Here is a 22954-nt window from a genome sequence, read left to right on the forward strand (position 1 = left end):
ATTTTTGCATTATTATAACTATACATCGGTGGCCTGAATAATATACATTTGTAAGGTTTTCGCAACCAATTCTTTACGTCATATGTAAACACCCGAGCAAGCCACCTCTATGCAACAGAAGCTGGCTTGAGCCATGCGGCACGTCCTGCAATTTCTGTGTATGCAGTGCGCTACCACTAAAGCAGAAGAAATCCTCTCGTTAATTATAGAACATATTTCTTCACCATTTCGATACTGTCCTTCGTTTGATAGTTAAATAATATACACTTAATTCGGCATGTCGTTGGAGAAGAAGAAGAGAGACGAAGACGTCTCGGAGAAGTCTCTTTACAAAGACATCAACTCAAGGCAGATGATGAGAGCCACGGCCACGGTGCTAGCCCTTGTGGCAATCATCATTTGGGGTGCTGGATTCCTCATAAACGCTATGGACAACTTTTCAAGCCATCACAGCGCATTTTTGCCCACCAGAAGCAATGGAAGTGTCTATAAGTCTCCTCCCCTACTAACGAATGAGCATTCCCATGAAAGTGGAAACGGCAAGCCTTCATTGACACTAGAGGATATCCGTGAGGGTAAATTCCGTGCCCAGTACAGACATTTGCAGTGGATTTCCGCTCCAGGGTCTTCCCTTCATGATCAAGGAACGTACCTTTTGGAAGATAAAACTGGTGACAATGTCACGTATGTCGTCAAAAGCATTTTAGATAGCGACTACCACTATGTGCTTCACAACGGAAGCAGCTTCGCTTTTGGCGGAAAAGTGTACGAAATAGACTCTTTGACAGCATCTCCGGACCTTACAAAGGCCATTTTAAAGACAAACACCAAAAAGAATTGGAGACACTCGTCATTTGCTCTTTACTGGGTCCTCGACGTGACTTCTCAAAGCATTGAGCCGTTGTTTAATACTGAAGCTTTGGTATCGGTGTCAAAATGGGCACCAACGTCGGATAAAATTGCTTTTGTCTATGAAAACAACGTGTACATCAAGTATCTTGAAACAGACTTTATCAAACAAGTCACATTTGATGGTGACAATAACACCTTTTACGGGATTCCCGACTGGGTTTATGAAGAAGAGGTTTTCGCTTCAGATATTGTTTTGTGGTGGTCCCCTCAAGGTGATAAGGTAGGGTTTTTGAAATTTAACGATACACACGTTCCCGATTTCACAATCCCATATTATGTGCAAGAGGGATTCGAAGAGTACCCTGAATTGGTTTCCATAAAGTACCCTAAACCAGGATACCCAAATCCTGAGGTTGATTTGGTTCTTTACAATGTTGACGAAACCGATGATAGTGCCCAAATAATGAAGCTTCACACATCCTTTGACGATAAGCTAATCACTGAGGTCCTTTGGGTGTCTGATGAGTATTTATTGGTGAAGACAACGAACAGAGCTAGTGACATAATGGAAATATTTATGGTATCCAGCAAGGAAGGGTCGGAAGGAAAGTTAGTAAGAAAGCATCACGCTAAAAGCTCCTGGTTCGAGGTCACTTCGAACGCCATCTACATTCCTAGTGATAAGTCGGCTGGCAGGCCACATGACGGTTATATCGATCTTGTTGTGCACGATGGCTATAATCATTTGGCTTACTTCTCTCCACCTGATAACGCAGAAGGCAAACTTCTTACATCGGGACAGTGGGAGGTATTGAGTAACGTTTTCGATTTTCTGACGAATAAGATCTATTTCCAATCCACTTACAAGTCGTCTGTGGAAAGACACTATTACTCATTGGACCTTACCGAGGCCATCAAGCTGCCAAGTATCATTGAGTTCAAGAACTTGACTGATGTCAGCTCTGATGGGTGGTATGAAGCATCCTTTTCGTCAGGTGCGAAGTTTGCACTTGTTTCAAACCTAGGACCTCATGTTCCATATCAGCATTTGATTGACCTACATTCGCATGAGGTTGTTGAGGAAGTTGAGCGTAACGATGAAGTTGAGAAAAATTTGAATAATTATCGACTTCCTTCCACAGATTTCTTTGTTGTTGACTTGGGTAAGGATGTTGATACAGGTGACAGTATTTTGGCAAACGCTATGGAAACCAAGCCCCATGATTTTGATCCTTCTAAAAAGTACCCAGCTCTCTTTTTCGTGTATGGAGGACCTGGATCTCAGACTGTAAAGAAGACATTTGACATTGGCTTCAGTCAGGCTATCTCATCTGAACTTGATGCCATAGTTGTGACTGTTGATGGTAGAGGTACCGGGTACAATAACAATAACCAAGTACTCGGGTCCGATTTTAAATTTATTGTTCGTGACCGTCTTGGCCATTTCGAACCAATTGACCAAATTGCTGCTGCGTCTATTTGGGCTAAGAAATCTTACGTTGACAAGGAGAGGATCGCCATCTGGGGCTGGTCTTACGGAGGCTTTCTTACTCTAAAAACATTGGAAACTGACTACTCAAACAGGGTCTTTTCTTATGGTGTTTCAGTGGCACCAGTCACCAAGTGGAAGCTTTATGACACAATCTACACCGAAAGATATTTGAGGAGCCCTCAAGAGAACCCTGATGGTTATCAAAGTGCCAGTATATTCAACATCACGAATTTCAAAGATGTGAAGAGGTTTTTAATCATGCATGGATCAGGCGACGACAATGTTCATTTCCAGAACAGTCTCAATCTTCTTGACGACTTCAATTTGGCTGGAGTTGAAAACTTTGACTTCATGGTATTTCCTGACTCCGATCATTCCATCAAATACCACAACGGCAATGTTGTTGTATTTGATAGAATTAAGAGCTGGCTAAAGAGAGCCTTCGCTGGAGAATTCTCATAATTTCTCGAGATATTGGCCAATTGCCCCTTGATGAAATGGCTGCAAAAAATTAAGGCATCAGGCGTGCACATCTGTGCAGATGCCATCGCTGAGTGCGTATAAGGCGGCCATCCAAATTTACGAACGTCCCTTACGTGGTGAAGTTTCGATGTATTATATAATAGCATAGCTCCAGTGCATATTTTAAATGATCCATAGAAGACCTGTATTCGTTGGAAAACCGTTTGCTTCAAATGATAGAATCCATTTTTCTTAGCCGGGTAACCCCTGCTACTCACGTGGACGCGAATATATCTGAAAATTTTCCAGGACTATATAACTACCGCATTTCCAGGTCAGTGCATCACAGCCTTATTGCAATTCAAAAAGCCCAATCATGAAGATTTACACTGACGTTATCTCCAACGACGAGTTGTTGTCCGACGCTTACGACATCAAGGAAGTCGACGGTGTCGTTTACGAGGCCGACTGTGCCATGGTCCAGGTCAAGAACGGTGGTGACATTGACATCGGTGCCAACCCATCTGCCGAGGACGCTGCTGACGATGTTGAGGATGGTGTTGAGACCGTCAACAACATTGTTCACTCCTTCAGATTGCAGCAGACTCAATTTGACAAGAAGTCCTTTTTGACCTACATCAAGGGTTACATGAAGCAGATCAAGGCTTACTTGTCTGAGCACAACCCAGATGAGGTTGAGACTTTCGAGAAGGGCGCCCAGGCCTACGTCAAGAAGGTTATCGGCTCCTTCAAGGACTGGGAGTTCTTCACTGGTGAGTCTATGGACCCAGATGCCATGATCGTGTTGTTGAACTACCGTGAAGACGGTACCACCCCTTTTGTTGCTGTGTGGAAGCACGGTGTTAAGGAGACTAAGATCTAAGCTTGCCTGTTTCTTCAACTGTTTAATTAGCACAATATACTTTTTGGTGGATTTGAAAGTTTCTTAACCATTCTCATTTTCTTGTAATGCAGATGCTTGAGTTTTCCAACGTGATGGCTCTATCAGTATAATTGAAAAGCTCAACATTGTACGCTGGCATTGCTTCGCGGATAGCATAGACTCGGCTCTCGTCGATCATGCGACGAGCTGCGAGCCCCAACAACTCCTTGTCTTCATGACGCTCTTCAATCTCTTCAGCGGGCGTTACCTTATCTCTTGTTCCACAAACTGCCCATGTTGCCATCTGTCTCAATATCATGAAATCCTGCTTGTTCTCTATTCCGTGTCTCTTCAAAAAGTCTCTTGACTTTGGTAAAAGCTGCTCGTAGCTACATGCATGTCGACAGCACATGGCTACTAAAAGACCATGCAATTTGGAATTATTGATTATTGACGAATGAAGAATCAGTTTGATTGTAAGGTCGGTAGCCATCCCACATAAATGCTTCGATATGCAAACGATTTGATCAGGTGTTTCGGTCTCCAAAAACTTATCTAGATGAAGATGCTCGATATCCATTTTGGATCTCTTCAATTTTGGCATCGTTGGCAAACCAATCTCCCCGCAGTCTTTTATTATCTTACTGTCCATTTTCATCCTGTTGTTCCCTCTGTCTATGAGACCAAAACCGTACGTGGGTCCTATGGTCTTGCAATCATGAAGAACGCAGGTGTTCACAGCTCTAGAGAGCTCAGCTTTTCCACAACCAAATTCAATGTAAAAGTTGTCACAAGATAGAAGGGAGTTTTCCTTCAAGTTTCCAATTAGCGACAGCTGTTGTAGGATATGCTTTTGATTCTCTTTCGCTTCTAGCCAAGGTATGAGAGCAGGATGAGAATTGGCTCTATATTCCAACGGCTCGACCTTGTCGTTAAATTCCTTTAGGATACTTATCATACGTCCAAAATCCTCCTTTTCAGGCCCCGCTACCTCCACATGGTCCACTTCATCCTCACCATATTTTGTATTGAAATTCTTCACGTACCATGATTCATGAGTCTCCTTGGGCTTTGCATTACACTTCTTGAGATGGAAGGCCAAATCTTTTAGCCATACACTATGCTTTGGGTCTAAAGGACAAGGTACTCTCTCGCCTTTAGCCTCTACTTGTTTCTTTGAATTCTCATGGACCATGTGCTCGGAACAGTATCGGTTTCCTTTCTTTCTTTGCATGGAACACTGCCTATTTTTGTGAGGCAAGAAAAACTCACACCTATTAGGAGAAGGCTTCTTGTCCTTCTTGGTCTTCTTCTGTCGCTTAGTGCTGCTGCATTCTGTAACTGTCTCTGTTCGACTCATGCCTCAAGAGGTAGCCGTTTATGTTTCGCAGCACTACACCACAGAGTAGAAGTAGGACGAGTCAGAGAGGGTTACGACGAACCAAAAAAAAAGAAGAATAAAAAAAAAATGAGCTTGTAAAAAAAAATATAGCTTTTGAAGTCAAGCGACTCGATAGATGAACATGGATTCTACATCATATTGTGGCTTCACTTTTACTGCCTGACTCTGGATCCATATGGGTGCGAAATTTCCATGCGATGCCCATCACATATTCCTTCCATACCCAACAAGTCTACCCGTCGATATGAAGCTGGGCAAGAACGAGCTCTGGAAATTGGATCTTATAGAATGCAAGTTTTTCAAAGCGACTCCCAGACTACAGTCTACGAAAAAGCTTTTGAATGCTAAAAACAATAATAAGCTCATGAAGAAGCTACCCAGGACGAGGGAGGAAGCATTTGCTCAGATTAACGAAATCAAGCGTGAATTATTGAAGAAGAAATTTCATGGATCGTTTGTTAAGCTTCATCGTGAAGCATCTAAAAAGATGAAAGCAGACCTGCGATCTTGGAAGAAAGAATCGCACGGCTCGTTAATAGCTTTGTATGAATCGCCCGAAAAGGTGAACCATATGATCGAGGCTAAGCTTGTCAAGTGCCTAATATCTGCTGTCCTAACTACGAAAGACTTAAGAGCGTCTCCTCCAGAGTGGGTTTATGAAGAGTTGAAGGACATGGTCGTGAAGAAAAGCAATCCTAGTAACCCATCGAGATTCTTCATCGACCACTGTAAGAATGACAAGGTGGTCAATCTGTATATATCCAAAATGTGGAACATGAAAGACATAAAGAGACTCACACAAGAGATTGAATGGTCGTTTAAGAAGGTCAGAGGTGAGTTGACAGTGGATGAGAAGAAGGCTAGAGCGGCTGTCACCGGTAAGAAGGTGGGTGCACAAAGTGACATTGAGAGCGATAGTGAAGAGAGTGAAGATGATGGTGACTCAGATTCAGACAGTGAATCTGGTCACCTGAGTTTTGGAAGTGAGGATGTCAATATGGAAGACAACAACGAAGGTGAAGAAATTGATGCTGAGGAAGCCTTTGAAAAGTTTGCCGGTTTTGATGGCATGGTTGCTGACTCTGATGACGAAGATACTTTCCATCCTGATCCAAACGTTGATTATAATGAGATTACAGATGAGGAGGGCACAGAAGGTGAAGATAGTGAAAATGAAGATCCTTTCTTAGATGACCCCCTGGACGAAGAGGAAATAAATGACGAGATTGAGAAGAAGGAGAAGGTTGAGAAGAGAGAAAGGAAGGATAAGAAAGAGAAGAAGGATAAGAAGGACAAGAAGGACAAGAAAGAAAAACTCAAATTGCCAGCATTGGCCTCTGGCTATTTCTCTGGAGGATCAGATGACGAAGAGGATGTTGATAATGATAAGATTGTGAAGGAGGTCACAACCACCAGAAAAAACAGGAGAGGACAGCGTGCGAGACAGAAGATCTGGGAGCAGAAGTATGGTTCCAAGGCGAAACACGTCCAGAAGGAGAAGCAAAGAATTCTTAGTGAGAGGCAACAAAAACAACTAGAGTTTGAGGAGAGGCAACGAAAGAGGGAAATGAAGGCGAAGCTTGCTCGGGAAGCAGCACAAGAGAACAGCAAACCACCTGAGGACCAGACTAAAAAGCCATCTGCTGCAGCTCAAAAAATGCACCCTTCTTGGGAAGCAAAGAAATTGGCAGAAGAAAAGATGAAGAGTGTGAAATTTACAGGAAAGAAGATCACATTCGATTAATCCTATGTTCAAAGATCAGATGGATCAACGGAGAATTCGTCAGCTATCTGCTCGTCGCTTTTTGCTTCGCAGACGATCGGTGTCTCCAACAAGAACCTATACTGGCATTTTTCGGGCTCACTTACCGACACCAATCTGCTCTTTGGGGCACATACCATGTCCACGAATGCAGATCTATGAGGACCATTCCAGCATTTTGCTCCGTGCTCAAAGTGTAAAGTTGAACCTTTCACCAGAGTTAAACGACCGACAAGTGTATTGTCCTGATAAATGGAGTCAAGATATCCAATTTTGTAGTTATATTCACCTATCTTACGGTGAACCCACTCTCCTTCAACGGCTCTGAAAATGTCATCTGTGCCAAACTGTCTCAGTAAGTTCTCTTCATATATTGAGGCTTCAGACTTCTTTGAATGGAGTGTCTTGTCAAGTTTCTTGATTTTCTCTTCGATTGCAATTGTGCGTTTGTTGGACACATTGTCCTGAGTAGTTGAACGTACGGCCACTTGTTCTTCTTTAGGTTTGAATGTGCTAATCAACTTCATGTAGTAGTGATGGACCATGTTGCCAATAGACGGCTCAATAGACACCATGTTTTGGCTCAGAGACTGCAAGTGAGGCTTAAGACTCTTTAGCTTCTCTTTGAAGAGCTCGACTGAGAAGCTCGATTCTGGTTTATTGTCTTCTTCTTTGCCGCTGATGTACTCTCGGAATAGCCTGACGCATTGCTTGACTGTAGCATCATTATAGTTAGGGTTGTAGTTCTCTGACAAGTCTTGAAGAAGCGATTCAAGTTGTACTATGGTAGAACGACTCTTCTTTTCAGATGCAACGAAGTCACTTATGAAGTTTTCAAGTTGAGTACTGAGTTGGGATATTTCTTCGAGTGCACCTTGCTCGCCCGAGTCCAGCTCTTCGGCAGAACTGATAGCAGCTTTGAGTTTACGATTTTCCTCTCCGATCTGGACTTCTAAATCGGAAATCTCCACCTGAAGTCTTTCCAATTTCTTGCCCACATCAGCTTTTGCTCGCTCAGCCTTCTTCACGTACTCTTCTCTGATCTGCAAAGCACGACGAATGTCGGCTCGTTTTTTCTCGACAAACTCATCAAACTGCTGTCTCACGATTGCACACTTGTTTGGGCATTTGCCAGTGGCCCACTCGTCAGAGCCATCACAGCATATATCGTAGTCACATACGCCATCATTCACCTTAAAGCTCTCAATGTATTTCGGGAAGAAACCCTCATTGGCACAGTAAAATAACTGCTTCTTCTCTTTCGTTGAAGGGCAAGCTGCCGTGCCCGGCTCATCTGATCCATCTGGACAATCGCATATTCCATCGTTGATCTGGTCATATTTTAGCACCACTGACGGATCCAGAAGACAGGCCCAATTGCCATTCGAGTCCGGTTTATACAAATGCTGATTTTCTGGAGCAACGCCAATGACATTGCCTGCAGCAATACAAGCAACATACGCTAAAAGCGTCAAAAGGTTGAGCATGTTGGAAAGTCGTTAGGAGAACGAGTTTCTGTTAGGTCGCGCAGCTTTCTATAGGTGTATGTTGATTTAAGATAACTGCACAATATTGCACCTTCTTACCAACTCCATCGAAAGGAAACAAAAGAGATAATCTTCTGATGATATAGCGCTCATTACACTGCATCATCATCTTGCAATATCGTCCAAGAGTCGCCTAACGGAAAATCAAACAGCTCACAACCAATGCGCTATGCGTAAGAAAAACACCCATAAAGGTACTCTCACCATACCAAGATGCAAACGAATAATTCGACCGTTGATCTCGAAAATTGCTTCGCTTACTGGGTTATACATTAAACATCCCTTCAAATTTGATCTCGGTATAGAAAGCTTCGACATTGTCCAGGAGAATCATGGACAGTCAGTGAAGTTTATAAACCCTTCGACTTCTGACGACCGTCTTCTTTATTTGAAGCCCTACTTGAACCCTGAAATATACCAAACTTACGTTGAAATATTCACACTTTTCAAAAGCATTGTTCGAGCGTGGCTGGAAACTGGACCTCCAGCAAAAACTAGAGTACCGAAATTATCAACAATCTCATCTTTGAAGGTCGGAAAAATGATCACATTGGGAACAAAAAGCACTCACTATAGATTGAATCAGACGGCGTTATTCGATGCAGAAAGCATTCCGAGATACTTACAGAAGTACAAAGATGAACTTGCCGACGATATTGATGACTGGTTGTCAATGGAACCACAGTATGTCATGCAAACGCATATGATAGACTTGCTATACGGTTATGTCATTCACCTTCTTATATTCAATCTGAGAACAACTTTGTATTGTTTAATTCCCGTCCTTGTTCATTGGCTTCAGGAACAAGACGATTCTCATCTAAAGTCTCTCCTGAGGACACTCCTTTATGAATTCTTCATTTTCCTGCCAATCGATGCAGACCAAAGAGCAGTGAAAGAGTTGACAAGTGAAGTTGCTCAGCACGATCCGTCTATACCAATTTTCTGGCTCTTTCATGGCATTGGCTATTGGAAACGGTTATGTTTCCTTTGTAAACTCGACTCGATTAATGTCAGTGCTAAACTCTACGAACCTTACGACAGTCTCTTCATTGATGTTCTCGCCAAAACAGACCGACTTTTTCTAACCGACGTTATCGATCTACCTCATATATACTCGACATTGCAAAGAAACCCGCAGCATCCACATAACACCTCGCTCATGATGTCCATATTAGCGCAAATAATCAGTTTATTCAAGAAAACCTTGGACTCCTCAAGGACTTCTACTACGGCTCTCCGAACACTACAGGCGGGTATAAATGACTTCACCGAATTTGTGAGAACCTGGCTATCACTAAGCAGTGACTGTGTGTTCAACTCCTTGGATGGTGGCAACGAGGAAACATTTGAAGCTTTGATAAACGTGCTTAAGTTCATGAGAAGGCATTGTGATGGAGCAATTTCGTACATTGAAGACAGTCTTCTGCGAAACCGGATAATCAAACTTGAGGATGTGCTTTCCAAGTTCAAGCAAGCAAACTCATCAATCAGTGACTTCTTCTTTAACATACGCGTGCTACAAGCTTACTACCTTGATAATCCTGACCTATGTGACCTTGAAGGCGTCAAACTACCCAGCGCTAGCCATAGCTTGGCTTACCTTATGGCTCATAACTGTGAGTTTGATGAAGTTGTCAACCTTCTTGCTTGGATTAGAGATCTCCCAAACGAAAAAGGTTTACGCATGTCCAAGTTGCTCTTCAGAGAGTTTTTCAAGGAGAATCTGGTGTTGGGTGAAATGGACGTAGAGCATGTTGCATGGGAATTATACGATCTATAATACATGTTTATTTGTTGGGACTTGTTTCTAAGAACCGAGGGCCCTTGCCATCTGCTATGAGTAACTTTCCATTGAGAGACTCATCTGTTATAAGCTCTACTGTGTTGTTGACAGCATCTTCCATCTTTATCACAGGAAAATTGTTTCCTGCTGGTGCCGTTTTTCCCATATCTGTCTCCTTCACAAGCGCTGGTAACACTGCGTTTACACGAATGGAGCCTCTCAATTCGGATGCAAGAGACTTCGTAAACCCTAAAAGACCGGCTTTCAGAGCTGCATAAACTGTAGTACCTGGACTGGTGATGCCAGTGAACGAAAGAACAGAGGCAACATTGACAATGACAGGTTTTTGGTCTTGCAGCTTCGAGATCTTTGTAAAGGGCTTTATAGCCAACTTGCTCAACACGATGGGGGCGATGAGATTAGTACTTATGGTATCCACGATGGACTGCTGGGGTGCCCTTGCCAATAGAGTATTTGCAGTTGTACCAGCGCAATTGACTAGAATTGAAGACTCATTGAAAGCCTCCAATAAAAAACCGTGGTTTTCAGGCTCCTGTCCACGAGCCAATGCTGCAAGATCATACGAGACAAACTTGTGCTCCTGCTTCTCCGGAGTTGCCAACGTTTTCACGTTGTCATATAAGGCATCTGAGTTTCTTGCCAACATTGTCACGGAGGCACCCAACTCAGCAAGAGATTTGGAGATGCTCAAGCCAATGCCTCTTGAGGCACCCGTCACTATAGCACGTCTTCCGGCAAGCATTGATGAAAAGAGACTGTTGCGAGGAGGTAAACTTTTATACAGACGAGGCTTGAGAAGCAGCAATTGCTTGTGGATAGCAAACGTAACGCAACAGAGGGAGAGAGCTCAGCAGTGAGGATCTCAAAATGGCACAAAATAAGAAGAGACAGCGACCGTCTTGTGACACGGCTATTGGTCAACAATTTAAGTTGCAAAGTCCTAGAATACCAGCAATGTTTGGTTAGATTCAATATATTGTTTTAGGTCGAAAAGTAATGGTGCCCTTTCAAGGACATTTCCTTGAGTAATTTGTAGCAATTTTTTTGATAACTCTGGACAAGTGTGGCGGAAATTAGACGTTCTCGCACTGAAGAAAAAGTCTACTACCCCACAAATACTACCTTTAAAAAAGAAAAGTATTTAAAAATAAGAATTATGAGCAAAGCATTGAAAAAACTCGAGTGGCTTGTAATCATTTACGATAAGCCGATTAATCAGAGACTTAAGTTTAGACCCCAACACTTTCAGAATTTTCCGAAATTGTTGGAGAGCGGAAATGTCACAAGTGCTGGGCCTGTCTTCAAAGACGACGAGAGAACGCAGTTTGCTGGATCAGCTTTCACGATTGCCGCTGAAAAGAAGTCTGATGTCATTGACTTGTTGAAAAAGGACGTTTATGCCAAAGAAGATGTGTGGGATTTCGACAACGTTATCATTCACCCATACACGCCAGTGGTGAGGACTCTCAAGGAATTTCCCCAATGAACAATATAAGAAGCTACAAATAAATAAGTGAGAAATAAGAGATTCCATTAAAATTATAGGCGAAAAAGTTTTGACTTTGGGACGAAAATTTCGGAGTGAAGATGAGTATGAAAGAATAAAGGAAGAAATCCACCGAGTGTAGATCATGAGAAATGCTATGCTTTTTTAAACAAGAGCGGCAGCAATGGCAGCCAATCCAGCAGCAGCACCAACAGCGGCCTTGCCAGCATTGTTAGGAGCAGTCGATACTCCAGCAATGCTGCTTGGCTGGCTGGAGGAAGCTGGAGGCTTCGACTCAGGCGCTGTGGTGGTTGGAGCAGTCTCGCCTGGACCTGGTTTGGTTGGAGCTGGCCCGCCTGGACCTGGCTGGGTTGGAGTTGGAGCTGGCTGCACAATGGTGGTTGGGATGGTGCAGGGGCCAGTGACAGTCAAAGTGGTGGCTTCAGTGACGGTGATGGTCTTGTTGTTCACCACAACGTGGGTTGGCTCAGGACAGTAAGTGGTGTAGTCAGTAACCACAATGTGGGTGGTGACGGTAGTGTTGGCGTGAGCAGAGGCGGCGCCAGTGAGAGCAGCAGCGGCAGCGACAGTTGAGAACTTCATTTAAGCGAGTGGACTAGTTTTGGATAGTGGTTGCAAAAAAAAAAAAGGAAGAAGGTTGGTGAAGAGGGAACTGGAACTAATTTATACTACGGAGCCACGCTTCGGATGGTGCAGCAAAAACATGCTTTGTTACTGAGCATTTTGCCTGTTTAAGAATGGGCTTGTCTACTTTAGCATCAGGGGAGCCACTTCCGTGAGAATGGCGTAGGCCACTCAGCAGAGATGTCAAACTGTGTATTACTTCCAGCCACAGTGAAGCCACACATGGAAAGACGCTATCTTGCATAAACGTGCCTGTTCGGGAATCGCCTTCCAAGTACGTGAAAACAAAGAATAGCTTGCTCGTGGTATCGCTATTTTTATCTTGATACCAGAAATGTTTTCTGTTAGAAGCGGCAAAATATTGTTTTGGTGTGGCGGCTGTTTTTCTCCTTAGATGTTCTTCTGCACTCGCACATGCAGCCCTTTCATTTAGGCTTCTATCATTTTAGAGTATTTGGTGGTGCCACATTATGAAAGTCAAAATAAGCTTATGACCATGTATCTCATGTATTTCATTCTTTACTTCTTCTATTTCTCTATTCCTCGTCTGTCACCCATCTCAGATGTTATTTGATTATTTCCTCTGGTACATCAAGATATAGGCGCTTTTATCCTTAGCCTCGGGGGTCTCGATGACAGCGTCTGAAGTGATAGCTTCCACCGCGGTATCATCGATACGTAACCACTTCTTGTCCCCCACGTTTGCCGACTCGGCAATGCCGTTACGGTACACATCACAGGTATAGTGTCCGCCCTCGGCGTTACGGCCATGATGGTAGATGACACCGACGAGCTTGTAATCAGTTTTTTCGTTAGCTGCCCGAAGGGTTGCAGAAAGACATTCTGGTGGTATCGTCAAATTCAACCCAAACTTCACTTCTTTCATAACCTTTTCTATAGTGCCATATGCGACTCTTTCGTTGCCGTTTGACTCGTCAGATTCATCCCGTTTTTCATTGCTGCTGGCGTCCTCCTGTTGGTATGCAAATCTTTTGAGTTGAAGAAGCAATACTTCCGGAAGCTGGTCGATGAATGTACGCTTCTTAGCGATGACCTCCCTCTCAGAGTCAATCTTAAAAGGAATTTTTTCTATCTGATGCAGACTCCACAACGCATCTTCGATAGTTGTTACACCCTTCTGGGTGATGTCAACCAGCATACACCTGAAAGGATCAACGGTGATAGATTGTGATTCTTTGCCCTTTGGGATTGTCAAGACACTGCGGAACCTGCCGCCAAAAATCAGGGTGATTGGTGATGGTTCTACATCGACAACCCTCTTTTTGGAAACCCGTTTCCCGGTGCCGACCTCAGACCAACCACTAGTCTCTTCTTCTCCTTCCAGAGCATCTATTTCTTCCTCGCCAGCATTATGCGAAGTTCTAGTAACCCTGTACGCTGACTTTATTTTGCTCTTGATATTTTGTTTGACTGTGCTGTCATTTGTGTTTGCTTGACAAGACTCTATGAGTTCATCAATTTGCGCAGGAGAAATACCTGCCGCTGCCTTGACAAAATCCTCGTGAAGGCCGTCAAGAAAATAAGTTAAGAACTCCTCGGCGTCCTCTTGCTGTCCCCACTTCAAGTGCTTGAATTTGGTGTTTTCGACTAACTTTTGGTAGAGAACCTCGGGTGAGAGTGGACGGCCAATAACTATGCCATGGCTATTAAGAGTGCCGTTGCTGTTGTTAGAACCATTCTGGGAAGTCACCTTCAAGAAGTCCTTAATGAACTGAATAGTGGCGTCAATGATAGGTTGCAGTGAATTTTTATCAAGTGACCCAACAGCTTTCTCATCGACATAGCGAATTAGCTTATTGAACGGCTCACAGAACATGAGACATTGGAGAACGGCATTCATGTAACAGATATTACCTGTATTTGTCAACCCTCTTGGATTGATTCTGTACGATGGGAAGGAAGATAAGGAGAAGCTAGGGTCAAACAAGATTCTAAACAGTAACACTCCAAGGGATTGTGGTCTGCTGTCTTGTGGCGGTGTCGCTGAGGCATCTCTTGATATTTCAATTGGGGTGTAAGCAGGCTTAGAAGGCGTGGAAGTCTTTTTGCTAACCTTCTTCGCGGCAGTGCTTTGCAATACTGAGGCCCAGTTGGTAGGTATAGTTTTTTGTGTCTTTTCGTTCACTTCCTTGTCGTTCAGTCTTTCAGTGACATCGAGAAGCTCAGCAGGATAAATAAGCTCTTGCGCAAACTTTCCACTTCCGTGGTCTATAAGCTGCCGAAGTCCGTTTTTGTTGATTAGGAGGTTGGACGATCCGGAAGTGTTCTTTCGCTGCTGAACATATTTTTGAACTCGAGCCAATTTCGACTGTAATAGAGTCTGCTTTAGGCTGGCATCAGATCTTCTCAAGCTAGAATACTCGTCAAGAGTCGTGTTGAATGTGAGAGGAAGACGGCGAGCATCCTTACAATCATCCTCCTGTGGAAGTTGAGCGCTGGCTTCCTTTGCGATCTTCAATTCCGACGGGCTACCTTGAGAAGTTTCGGCAACAGAAGGCAGCCGCTGCTCTGATACTTTGTCTTCTATTTCGGTAGTTACATGGGGAGATGGTGGTGTTTGTTCAGGTAGCGTCGCTTCATGGCTTCCTTCGGTATGCTGTGGGGTATAAGATTCCGTACTGGGAGTTTCTGAACGAGTTGAGTACGGTGCATAAGAAGGCGTCGTTGGAGGCATGCCCTGAGGAAGGCCCTCCATGCTAGGGTCCATGGAAGGTCCCTGGTGATTATTATGACTGTTAGTGTTATTATATGCATTTTGCCCCTTGGAGTACTTTTTTGGTTTACTGTTTGGAGCCATGTAGTTGGTCATGCTGTTCATATGCGGAGCCATATAGGGCTGTGGGAATGGAGTGGTGGGCATAGGGAAGTACTGGTACCCCATCATGTAGTCGGGGTATGCCATATATGGCATGTATGTACCGGGCACCTGGTTCCCGTACATCATCTGCGGATGCTGCTGGTATGGTTGATGATGTTGAGGAAATGCCTGGGGAGGGGTCTGGAACTGTTGGGCCAACACGAAAGGGGACTGTCCCGTAGGGTTGAAGGCGGGCACATCGCCCCTGAAACGACTCTGACGTCCACTTGAGGGACGCGACGATGTAGAATTCGAAGAAGAACCTTCTTTATTGTTTGCTGGTTTGGATGAGGACGGCGTTGTGACTTTCGATGTGGACATGTTAGTGGACGATTAGTGGATGCTGATACAAAACAGAAAGTGTATAAAAATGAAATGACGGATTATTACAACAAGTGTACTGCGCTGATGGAGAAATAGGGGTCCGTTAATGCTTCATGAAAAGGACCAGGTCGATGACGGTATGGAAGACGACAAATAAGCTTCGATAGGTTTTTGATTGGTGAAGCCAAAGGGGACGATGCAAAATGTGTGAAGGGTGAAAGAATTTACTCTTGATTCAAATTAATTTGAGTGACAAATTGGCCAGGTATTATTAAAGCAGCACGAAATGGATTAGACTTTTGGGGAGTGTTTAAGAGTAAGTTGAAGATATCTCGTTGAGAAAGTCTAGCGGAATATGTCGAGAGAGAAAAAAAATTAGCCAAAAATTGCTCGAAAAAAAAAGGATCTGGTGAAATATTTCTTCTCTCAGGACAAGAAGCTCACAATTCTATTGAATCATCAAGCTGTGAGTTGCAGTGAATCTTGATGTTTTCTGCCAGCTGACAGTTTATCCAATTCTATTCTGCCAATGCACAGTAGCATTTCTGTGGGACCCTTGGCCCAGTGGCTGGGAAAGCAAACTTTTTTCGCCTTCACACGATTGGTAACTAGTTTACGATCGCGAGCGGCTCCGGGGGTCCACCGACAATAGCCCGTGTGAAAGATTTGATTTGCCAGAGTGCAATTCAAAAAATCGACAACCTTAAGATGATGTGAGCGTTATTGTACACGATGAATGTTTCTGAATAATTCTCGAACTAATTTTTGCTTCATTTTTCTCTGTTCCTGGAACATCGTGTTAATGCACCACCTGACGAAAGCTCTTGAGAGATTCCTGTCTTTAGTTCTGACTGTGAACATTCTCGGCCCATCAGTTGATACTCAAGGCCTCGAGTACCTGCCATGGCTCAGAAATTTGCTTTATCTGAATCGGTATACTTTCGTAATTGTATGCTGCTATTAAGACAGCCAACAATTGGGTGCAAATTGGAAGCTTTTTGGGCACTTTTGGCCCACGCTTCAATAAGAAGTTGAAGAGTCGCCCGTTTACCTCATTCCTCTCGTACCCTTCTAGTAGCTGCTCGCTGGAAATATGCTCCTTGTCGTCGCCTGAGTCACAAATGAACTCTTCACTGGAGCAAAACCAATTGTATGGATCAACGCTAGTGTACCCACCTTCTGGCCATACTCGGCCTCTCTTCTCCGATGGATCATTGTCTATCCCCACCTTCTTAGTGTTAAGATTCAACGTAGCTCCAACTTTTCCAAGCATACGCCGTAGCTCGAGCCAATGGTTTCTTTCCTTCACAGCCACATGCTCGTCGATGATATTATTGTATACCCTGAGAAATATGGGATACATCTTTTCCGATTGGTTTCCCGTCATGAACTGCCTCACAAGCTCTTCCAATTGATCCTGTCTCAACTCTTCAGCATTCAACACATCTGCTCTAATATTACCTCCAGTGGCCATAGACAATGCTTGTGTGTACATATCCCCAAAAGCATAGGTCAAAAGAATGGTCTTATTGGGGTCGACAGAGTCGTGAAAGCTGTTTTTGAGCTTCCTCTCTTTATCTAGCTTTTCAATGTCTTCTTTGACTTGCCGTAGAGTAGCATCGTCTTCTTGTTGCAGTAAGTGATTTATATACTCGTAAATTTTGTCTACACATCTCTGTCTTTTAAGGAGCCTTGATGCCAAAGCAGGGAATAATGTCAACAATCGGGCATTTTCGTCCTCTAGAAGACTCCCCTTGGCCTCCTCGGATGTCATACTGGAGCTTGGAGTGGTATGCGAACTGCTACAGTATTGACATTACTTCGCGTCTAGAATAAACACTCCCAACATTACCAACCTATGGACTCGTGGATCAACACTTTGCCTGCTGATTTGCAAGCCAAAGTGAATGCTTTGGTAACCTCAGTACCTTCAAGCCGGGCAATTCTCGATGACATTCACGATTACTTGACTACCACGAAAAAGAGGAAGACTCCAGTACAGCGAAAGCAACCGCAAGCGTTAGCGCCTGCTGCCGCAAATAACGACAATGGTCCCCCAAACCCTTATCATGTCAAGTACACTGAACCAGTGAACCCACAGGAAATAATTTTTCAGTTATCAAACTTGCCATTCACGTCTCCCGTGAGAAAAAAGTACCATCTTTTGTTCCATTTGCTCATCGCAGACAATGTTCCCCACCCCGTTTTGTCCATAGTGAACATCGCCAATAAAACACCAGAATTATCACTAACGGGTCTCAAGTCTGCCGTCAAGCTTTGTATGTTGGCGCCAATTTTGGGCAATTCTACTGTCCTGTCGAAAAAAGATACAGGCATGCTATGCTTGTGGCTACAAGATGACGCCGCATTCGACAAGACAAAAAATGACCCTATCATTTGCAACATTAACTTGGATGTTGTCAAAAAGCAACTAATTGAAGATGGTAAGATTCCTCCACATGCTGAGCACCAGGTAACTGATTCCGATCCTGATAATGAAGATGCTATCAAGCCTATAAATGAACAGATCATTTTCTTCTTGCAAAGGCAGTTTAGTCTATGTGGCATTGAGCTTCACAATTTCATGCCATTAGCAAGGCCCTCTCATAACACGATGAAAGTCAACGCAGATACAGCAATCGCTGTATCAACGAAGAATGATTCAATTTCTGATTTCGTCGCTGCCAGTGCCTACAAGGGCTCCAAAGAAGGAAGCCTTTTGCTCTTGAATACCAATTCAGAAACAGCTTTTATGATATTTGGATTTAAGAAGCCGATTCTCCTTATTGAGTTTTCAAAAATAAGAGATATCTCCTACAAGGATATAACACGATTCACATTTAATATGTTGGTTACAATCGCAGCAACTCTGGAAAGTCAAGATGAGGTTATTGAGTTTAGCATGATTGACCAGCAATCCTATCAAGATATCGATGACTTTGTCAGAAGGATGAAGATTCAAGACAACTCATTTGATGCGAAGTTGAGAGAGAAACCAGAAGACAAGTCTGAGAACAATGCTGTCGAAGAGGCCCCACAAGTGGCTGTTGAAGAAGATAGTGACGACGAAGAAGAAGATGGCACTTACACTGGTGGAGTCGAGGAGGGTGACGAGGCGGATGATAGTGATGTTGCCGAGGAGTTTGATAGTGCCGCAAATGATTCCGACGGCGATATGGATGAAGAAGATGATGATGAAGACGACGCGAATGAAGATGCTTCCGAGGACATCGGGCTGGAATGATCTCATTGCATTCCTGACTTGTACCATACCTACAAAATATTAATACACGGTAAGGGACCACGATATATTATTGTGGTGATGCAACTATACGAATACAAAATGGAAGGTAGTGATGAAAGGCGTCATTTGACGGACATGGGGCAGTTTATTTATAGTCCTGTCCGTACTTGTCGAACAATTCGAAGAACTTGCGTGTTCTCTTTGAGGCAGTAATTCTGTGGTCGCCATCCAAGTCGAACTCATGGAATGCATCGACCTGAGCTCTCTGTTCACGTAATTGAGCCAACCTTCTGTTTAATAAGTGTCTATTTCTCTGGACAAAGTGGTCACAGATAACATAACCACCCAAAAATGCACCGATGGACAAAGCGTAGCCAGGCACTCTATCCCAGGTTCTGCCGAACTGTTTTCCCACAAGTTGGACCTGGAGTCTTCTGGCAGAAGCACCAAGGACGGCGCTGAGAATGACACCTGCCGCAGACACCATAATTTAGCGATATGTAATGTTTAAAACTTTAGTATATCTTTATGTTATAAAAACTTTTTGTGCGAAGGTTATTGGGCAGTTGACACCTGTACACCCACGGTTGTCTGGGGAAAGATAGATCTTCCATTCAGACCCAGGTTGGCTATTTTGAAGATCGAAAGATCAGTGACACTTGGGGTTGATTAAAGCCGACTCGATCACTTAAAAATCATATAAAGCAATTTCTATAGGTCGATTGCTAGCATAGTAGCCAGAGAGTAACTTTTTTACCGAATGTCTCCAAGAAGCTTGACGAGGTTTTATACTGTAATTTGTATTACCTTAGAATATTTGATGTAGGTTAATAGTTGCGCCGCTTTGATAAAAAGTTCATTTTCCCAGATTCATGTCTATGAGGTATTCGTAAGATGCCTATAAATTTAGACCAGTTCGCGAAATGGTTGCAAAACCAATGACAATTAGTACAACTAGTAAGGCTAGATTCTTTTGAAGAAGAAAAACATTTAAAAGTTGATTTCATAACGTCCCCAATCAAAGCCCAACTCACAATATCATATAATTATTCATTTGATTTATGGTGCTAAATTTGGTATCTTAAGTATTCACCACTCAATTCCACTCCAACTGTGGATCTCCACTTGCAATATTTCGCATACAATTCCGCGGTACCGTTGATAAGCTCGACGAACAACATCCTTCTGCTCTATGCCCAAACAAATCAATTTCTTTAAGGGGCACCCTACGCTCGATCTCCTACCAAAGGAAGAGCTCTCAAATGCTTTTACGAGAGTTATCAGAGACACTGCTCACACAGACTACGAATCGGATCCCGATAACCGACACCCACTCCAGTATGGCACTGATCCAGGCAATCTAACAGCTAGACAAGCGCTAGCTCAATGGGTGAATAAACAATTTGATCGGGACTCTTTGCTGGCTAATCAGATAAACTTGACGGGAGGTTCGTCTTATGGGGCACAAAATATACTATTGGCGACTACAAGCACAGAGATTACAAAGCAGGCTTTCATTGTACTGCCCACGTACTTCTTGATCAATTACGCATTCATAGATGCTGGTTTTGAGGGAAAAATGACAGCAATAAAGGAAACCCCTGGCGAACAATATGAAATTGATTTGGACTACTTGAAAGAGCAATTGGAGTATCACGATCAAAAGAATGGGTTGGAGCCCGTGGGAGATACCGAAATTAACATTTTGATCGATCCCACCGGAAGAGGCAAAAGAAAGCAGTATCGCTATGTGATGTATTTGGTTCCAACTTTTTCGAACCCTGGAGGACTCACCTACAGTGAGTCTACGAGGTCAAAGCTCGTGAAGTTGGCGAGAAAACACGACATGCTACTTCTTTCTGACGATGTGTACGACCATCTCCACTACGAAGGTAAACCTCCTGTCAGAAAGCTTAGTCAAATTGATCAAGACACTTTGCCCAAGAATTGGTCTTACGGGAATACCGTTTCTAATGCCTCATTCTCGAAAATTATAGCACCAGGTTTTCGAGTCGGTTGGCAGGAAACTGTATCTCTGGCATTGGCTCTGCAATTGGCCACCACCGGTGCCAACAAGTCAGGTGGATCACCTGGGCAGTTGAACTCGATAGTTGTGCAGCATTTCATCGAGGATGGGATTTTGAATAAGACAATAGAGTTCTATAAGAAGACATACAAGCTGAGATCCCAGACACTCAGACAAGCATTGGAGAAGCACCTTCCAACGAAGCACACAAAGATTTACGGTGGCGATGGAGGTTATTTCACTTGGGTAGAGATTAAAGATCTGAGCGTCGACTTGCAGAAGGTCATAATCACGCTTCAGAAGACCCACAATGTGGTGATAGCAGACGGAGGGAATTTTGAGGTGGCTGGTGATTCCCTAGGGTGGAGTAAGATTGGAGCCCGTTTATGCGTAGCTCTTTTGAACGAACAAGAGATCGAGGAAGGCATCGAACAATGGGGAAAGGTGTTACGTGAAGCTCATCCAGACCTTTACTAGAGTTAGTACTCATTTCAAGAATTAAACGTTAAAGCAGTATCTTCAGCGTAGATCTTGGTGTATTTAACTTTTAGTTCTCATGAATCTTCGATTCGGCGAGTGTTTTCTCATCTTGTGAACTGCATCAGTGAATTTACATACTCTGAGACAAATAGGTGTGGTAGTTTAGTTGATTATTTTTTTTTTTTTTTAATTTTTTTTTGGGTCGCTCCCCCCATCAGATCAACTCTAGCTCAATTGTTTCGCACACTTTCGTGAGTCTCCTCTCAGGAATTACACTGAAATTATTCCTCTTTTATGTGATGAAAACTATTAAACTTCAAATATCATGACAGATAAATATAAGATGCACTGCGCTAATTAAGTAAAACAACACTTTCTTGATACAGTTTCTGGTCATAGCCATCTCGGGAAATCCATTTGAAGCAAGTATCAATCTCGGTCCCCATTGCCAGACCAGGTTTAGTTCCATATATTTCGTAGCTTCACGTAATTCGTTTAGCCCTTGCACGAGCATCTTTCATCTTTTCAGAAGAGGCGTCCACTTCGTCAGTGAAGCGGTCAAGCATTTCATTATGCTCCTCGACTTCTTTGCCAATAGTCTCGCCAATTTCTCTCTGCTTGGCAATTATCTTGCGGAGCTCCTCAACCTCCTGGTCTTGGTCTTTGTGAATCTGTTGCTGCTGCTGAAGAAGCTCTTTGTTGCTCACTCCTAAAGTCTCATCGGTTTCCTTAGCGTCGTCTTTTTTGCCCAGACGCTTGGTGAAGTTGTAATGAGGTGAAGTTTCCTTTTTGGATTTGGACTCTCTTTTGAAAACCAATCTCTCAGTCTCATTCAGAATCTCTCTGAGCGAAGAGGTGCGTTGACTGAACTCAGATGAATCAATTTCTCCATTCTGATTAAGATGAGAAAGAGCACTTGCCAATTTTTGAACATTGGGCTGAATGTATTTATTAACTTGTTCTCTGGCTTTTTTCCTTGACTCGATGTCGTCTCCCTGAGGAATGTCCGCAAGCGCAGCTCTTACCTGTCTTAGGTACGTGAGCCATTGCATGGAATCGATATCTTGAGGCTCCTCGTCGATCAAAAACTTATTGTCGTTGCTGCCATTGCCGTCCTCGAACATTGCAGGAGTGAACTTGAAATTGGCTGGCAATTGAAGAAAATCATGAACCGGCTTCCGGTTCTGCAAGTCTCTGTCTCGGACAACAGCGTTCAAAAACTCAGAGAGTCCATACTTCCTCTCACTAACTAGCCTGGCTTTGCTGCTGAAGAAAGACCCTTTTGGCGGGAGCTGGTAGAGGAAGTCACGACTAGAGATTCCCAACTCCTCACACAACTGGTCCACCAAAGTAACAAACTCGGAGTATCTTCTCGAAACAGTGAGCGCTCTTAAGGGCAAGGTGATTTCAATCTGGTAGTACGTAACACCATCTTTTTCGGATGAGGAGCCGATTCCTATTAGAGACATGGTGACAAGGAGGAGGTAAGGTTACTAACTGATAAGAGACTATATATACGACAACTCCCACACATACATTCTGGCGCGTGATTGTATGCAAAGGCTAGGCGAGAAAGGCTCTCCATCTGTTTGCACCCACCGCACGTGACCTTCGTGGGGGTTATGGTTCCTCATGATTGCTAATTTCCTTCTGCTGGGTATTTA

At 43.5% G+C, this 22954-nt stretch overlaps 15 protein-coding genes across 15 annotated transcripts; 7 read left to right on the forward strand and 8 right to left on the reverse strand. All coding sequences in view use genetic code 12, as the record gives it.

The window, feature by feature from the left end:
• Positions 1-277: 277 nt before the first annotated feature.
• DAP2 (dipeptidyl aminopeptidase) lies at positions 278-2806 on the forward strand (the record flags this gene model as incomplete). The annotated part of the gene is made up of 1 exon (XM_029033672.2): positions 278-2806. The coding sequence occupies one exon, from the start codon at positions 278-280 to the stop codon at positions 2804-2806; it is 2529 nt and encodes an 842-aa protein (XP_028892264.1).
• Positions 2807-3182: 376 nt separating this feature from the next.
• On the forward strand, positions 3183-3689 carry TMA19 (Tma19p; the record flags this gene model as incomplete). The annotated part of the gene is made up of 1 exon (XM_029033671.2): positions 3183-3689. The coding sequence occupies one exon, from the start codon at positions 3183-3185 to the stop codon at positions 3687-3689; it is 507 nt and encodes a 168-aa protein (XP_028892263.1).
• Positions 3690-3762: 73 nt separating this feature from the next.
• CJI96_0002827 (tRNA:m4X modification enzyme) lies at positions 3763-5049 on the reverse strand (the record flags this gene model as incomplete). Its single annotated transcript, XM_029033670.2, has 1 exon — positions 3763-5049. The coding sequence occupies one exon, from the start codon at positions 5047-5049 to the stop codon at positions 3763-3765; it is 1287 nt and encodes a 428-aa protein (XP_028892262.2).
• A 217-nt stretch (positions 5050-5266) lies between these two features.
• BUD22 (Bud22p) lies at positions 5267-6835 on the forward strand (the record flags this gene model as incomplete). Its single annotated transcript, XM_029033669.2, has 1 exon — positions 5267-6835. One exon carries the CDS (start codon positions 5267-5269, stop codon positions 6833-6835), a length of 1569 nt encoding a protein of 522 aa, XP_028892261.2.
• Positions 6836-6843: 8 nt separating this feature from the next.
• Positions 6844-8340, reverse strand: CJI96_0002829 (uncharacterized protein; the record flags this gene model as incomplete). The annotated part of the gene is made up of 1 exon (XM_029033668.2): positions 6844-8340. The coding sequence occupies one exon, from the start codon at positions 8338-8340 to the stop codon at positions 6844-6846; it is 1497 nt and encodes a 498-aa protein (XP_028892260.1).
• A 229-nt stretch (positions 8341-8569) lies between these two features.
• On the forward strand, positions 8570-10183 carry CJI96_0002830 (uncharacterized protein; the record flags this gene model as incomplete). The annotated part of the gene is made up of 1 exon (XM_029033667.2): positions 8570-10183. The coding sequence occupies one exon, from the start codon at positions 8570-8572 to the stop codon at positions 10181-10183; it is 1614 nt and encodes a 537-aa protein (XP_028892259.2).
• A 7-nt stretch (positions 10184-10190) lies between these two features.
• On the reverse strand, positions 10191-10949 carry CJI96_0002831 (3-oxoacyl-[acyl-carrier-protein] reductase (NADPH); the record flags this gene model as incomplete). The annotated part of the gene is made up of 1 exon (XM_029033666.2): positions 10191-10949. The coding sequence occupies one exon, from the start codon at positions 10947-10949 to the stop codon at positions 10191-10193; it is 759 nt and encodes a 252-aa protein (XP_028892258.1).
• A 414-nt stretch (positions 10950-11363) lies between these two features.
• On the forward strand, positions 11364-11693 carry OFR1 (Ofr1p; the record flags this gene model as incomplete). The annotated part of the gene is made up of 1 exon (XM_029033665.2): positions 11364-11693. The coding sequence occupies one exon, from the start codon at positions 11364-11366 to the stop codon at positions 11691-11693; it is 330 nt and encodes a 109-aa protein (XP_028892257.2).
• Positions 11694-11858: 165 nt separating this feature from the next.
• PGA48 (Pga48p) lies at positions 11859-12296 on the reverse strand (the record flags this gene model as incomplete). The annotated part of the gene is made up of 1 exon (XM_029033664.1): positions 11859-12296. The coding sequence occupies one exon, from the start codon at positions 12294-12296 to the stop codon at positions 11859-11861; it is 438 nt and encodes a 145-aa protein (XP_028892256.1).
• A 616-nt stretch (positions 12297-12912) lies between these two features.
• On the reverse strand, positions 12913-15537 carry CJI96_0002834 (mRNA-binding ubiquitin-specific protease UBP3; the record flags this gene model as incomplete). Its single annotated transcript, XM_029033663.2, has 1 exon — positions 12913-15537. The coding sequence occupies one exon, from the start codon at positions 15535-15537 to the stop codon at positions 12913-12915; it is 2625 nt and encodes an 874-aa protein (XP_028892255.2).
• Positions 15538-16411: 874 nt separating this feature from the next.
• Positions 16412-17314, reverse strand: CJI96_0002835 (uncharacterized protein; the record flags this gene model as incomplete). Its single annotated transcript, XM_029033662.2, has 1 exon — positions 16412-17314. One exon carries the CDS (start codon positions 17312-17314, stop codon positions 16412-16414), a length of 903 nt encoding a protein of 300 aa, XP_028892254.2.
• An 84-nt stretch (positions 17315-17398) lies between these two features.
• On the forward strand, positions 17399-18784 carry CJI96_0002836 (uncharacterized protein; the record flags this gene model as incomplete). The annotated part of the gene is made up of 1 exon (XM_029033661.2): positions 17399-18784. The coding sequence occupies one exon, from the start codon at positions 17399-17401 to the stop codon at positions 18782-18784; it is 1386 nt and encodes a 461-aa protein (XP_028892253.1).
• A 145-nt stretch (positions 18785-18929) lies between these two features.
• CJI96_0002837 (uncharacterized protein) lies at positions 18930-19271 on the reverse strand (the record flags this gene model as incomplete). Its single annotated transcript, XM_029033660.1, has 1 exon — positions 18930-19271. One exon carries the CDS (start codon positions 19269-19271, stop codon positions 18930-18932), a length of 342 nt encoding a protein of 113 aa, XP_028892252.1.
• Positions 19272-19976: 705 nt separating this feature from the next.
• Positions 19977-21287, forward strand: CJI96_0002838 (2-aminoadipate transaminase; the record flags this gene model as incomplete). The annotated part of the gene is made up of 1 exon (XM_029033659.2): positions 19977-21287. The coding sequence occupies one exon, from the start codon at positions 19977-19979 to the stop codon at positions 21285-21287; it is 1311 nt and encodes a 436-aa protein (XP_028892251.2).
• Positions 21288-21772: 485 nt separating this feature from the next.
• On the reverse strand, positions 21773-22759 carry CJI96_0002839 (uncharacterized protein; the record flags this gene model as incomplete). Its single annotated transcript, XM_029033658.2, has 1 exon — positions 21773-22759. The coding sequence occupies one exon, from the start codon at positions 22757-22759 to the stop codon at positions 21773-21775; it is 987 nt and encodes a 328-aa protein (XP_028892250.2).
• Between the last annotated feature and the right edge of the window lie 195 nt (positions 22760-22954).

The sequence above is a fragment of the Candidozyma auris genome, chromosome 3 (assembly GCF_003013715.1).
Source record: "Candidozyma auris chromosome 3, complete sequence".
Classification (NCBI taxonomy): Eukaryota; Fungi; Ascomycota; class Pichiomycetes; order Serinales; family Metschnikowiaceae; genus Candidozyma; species Candidozyma auris.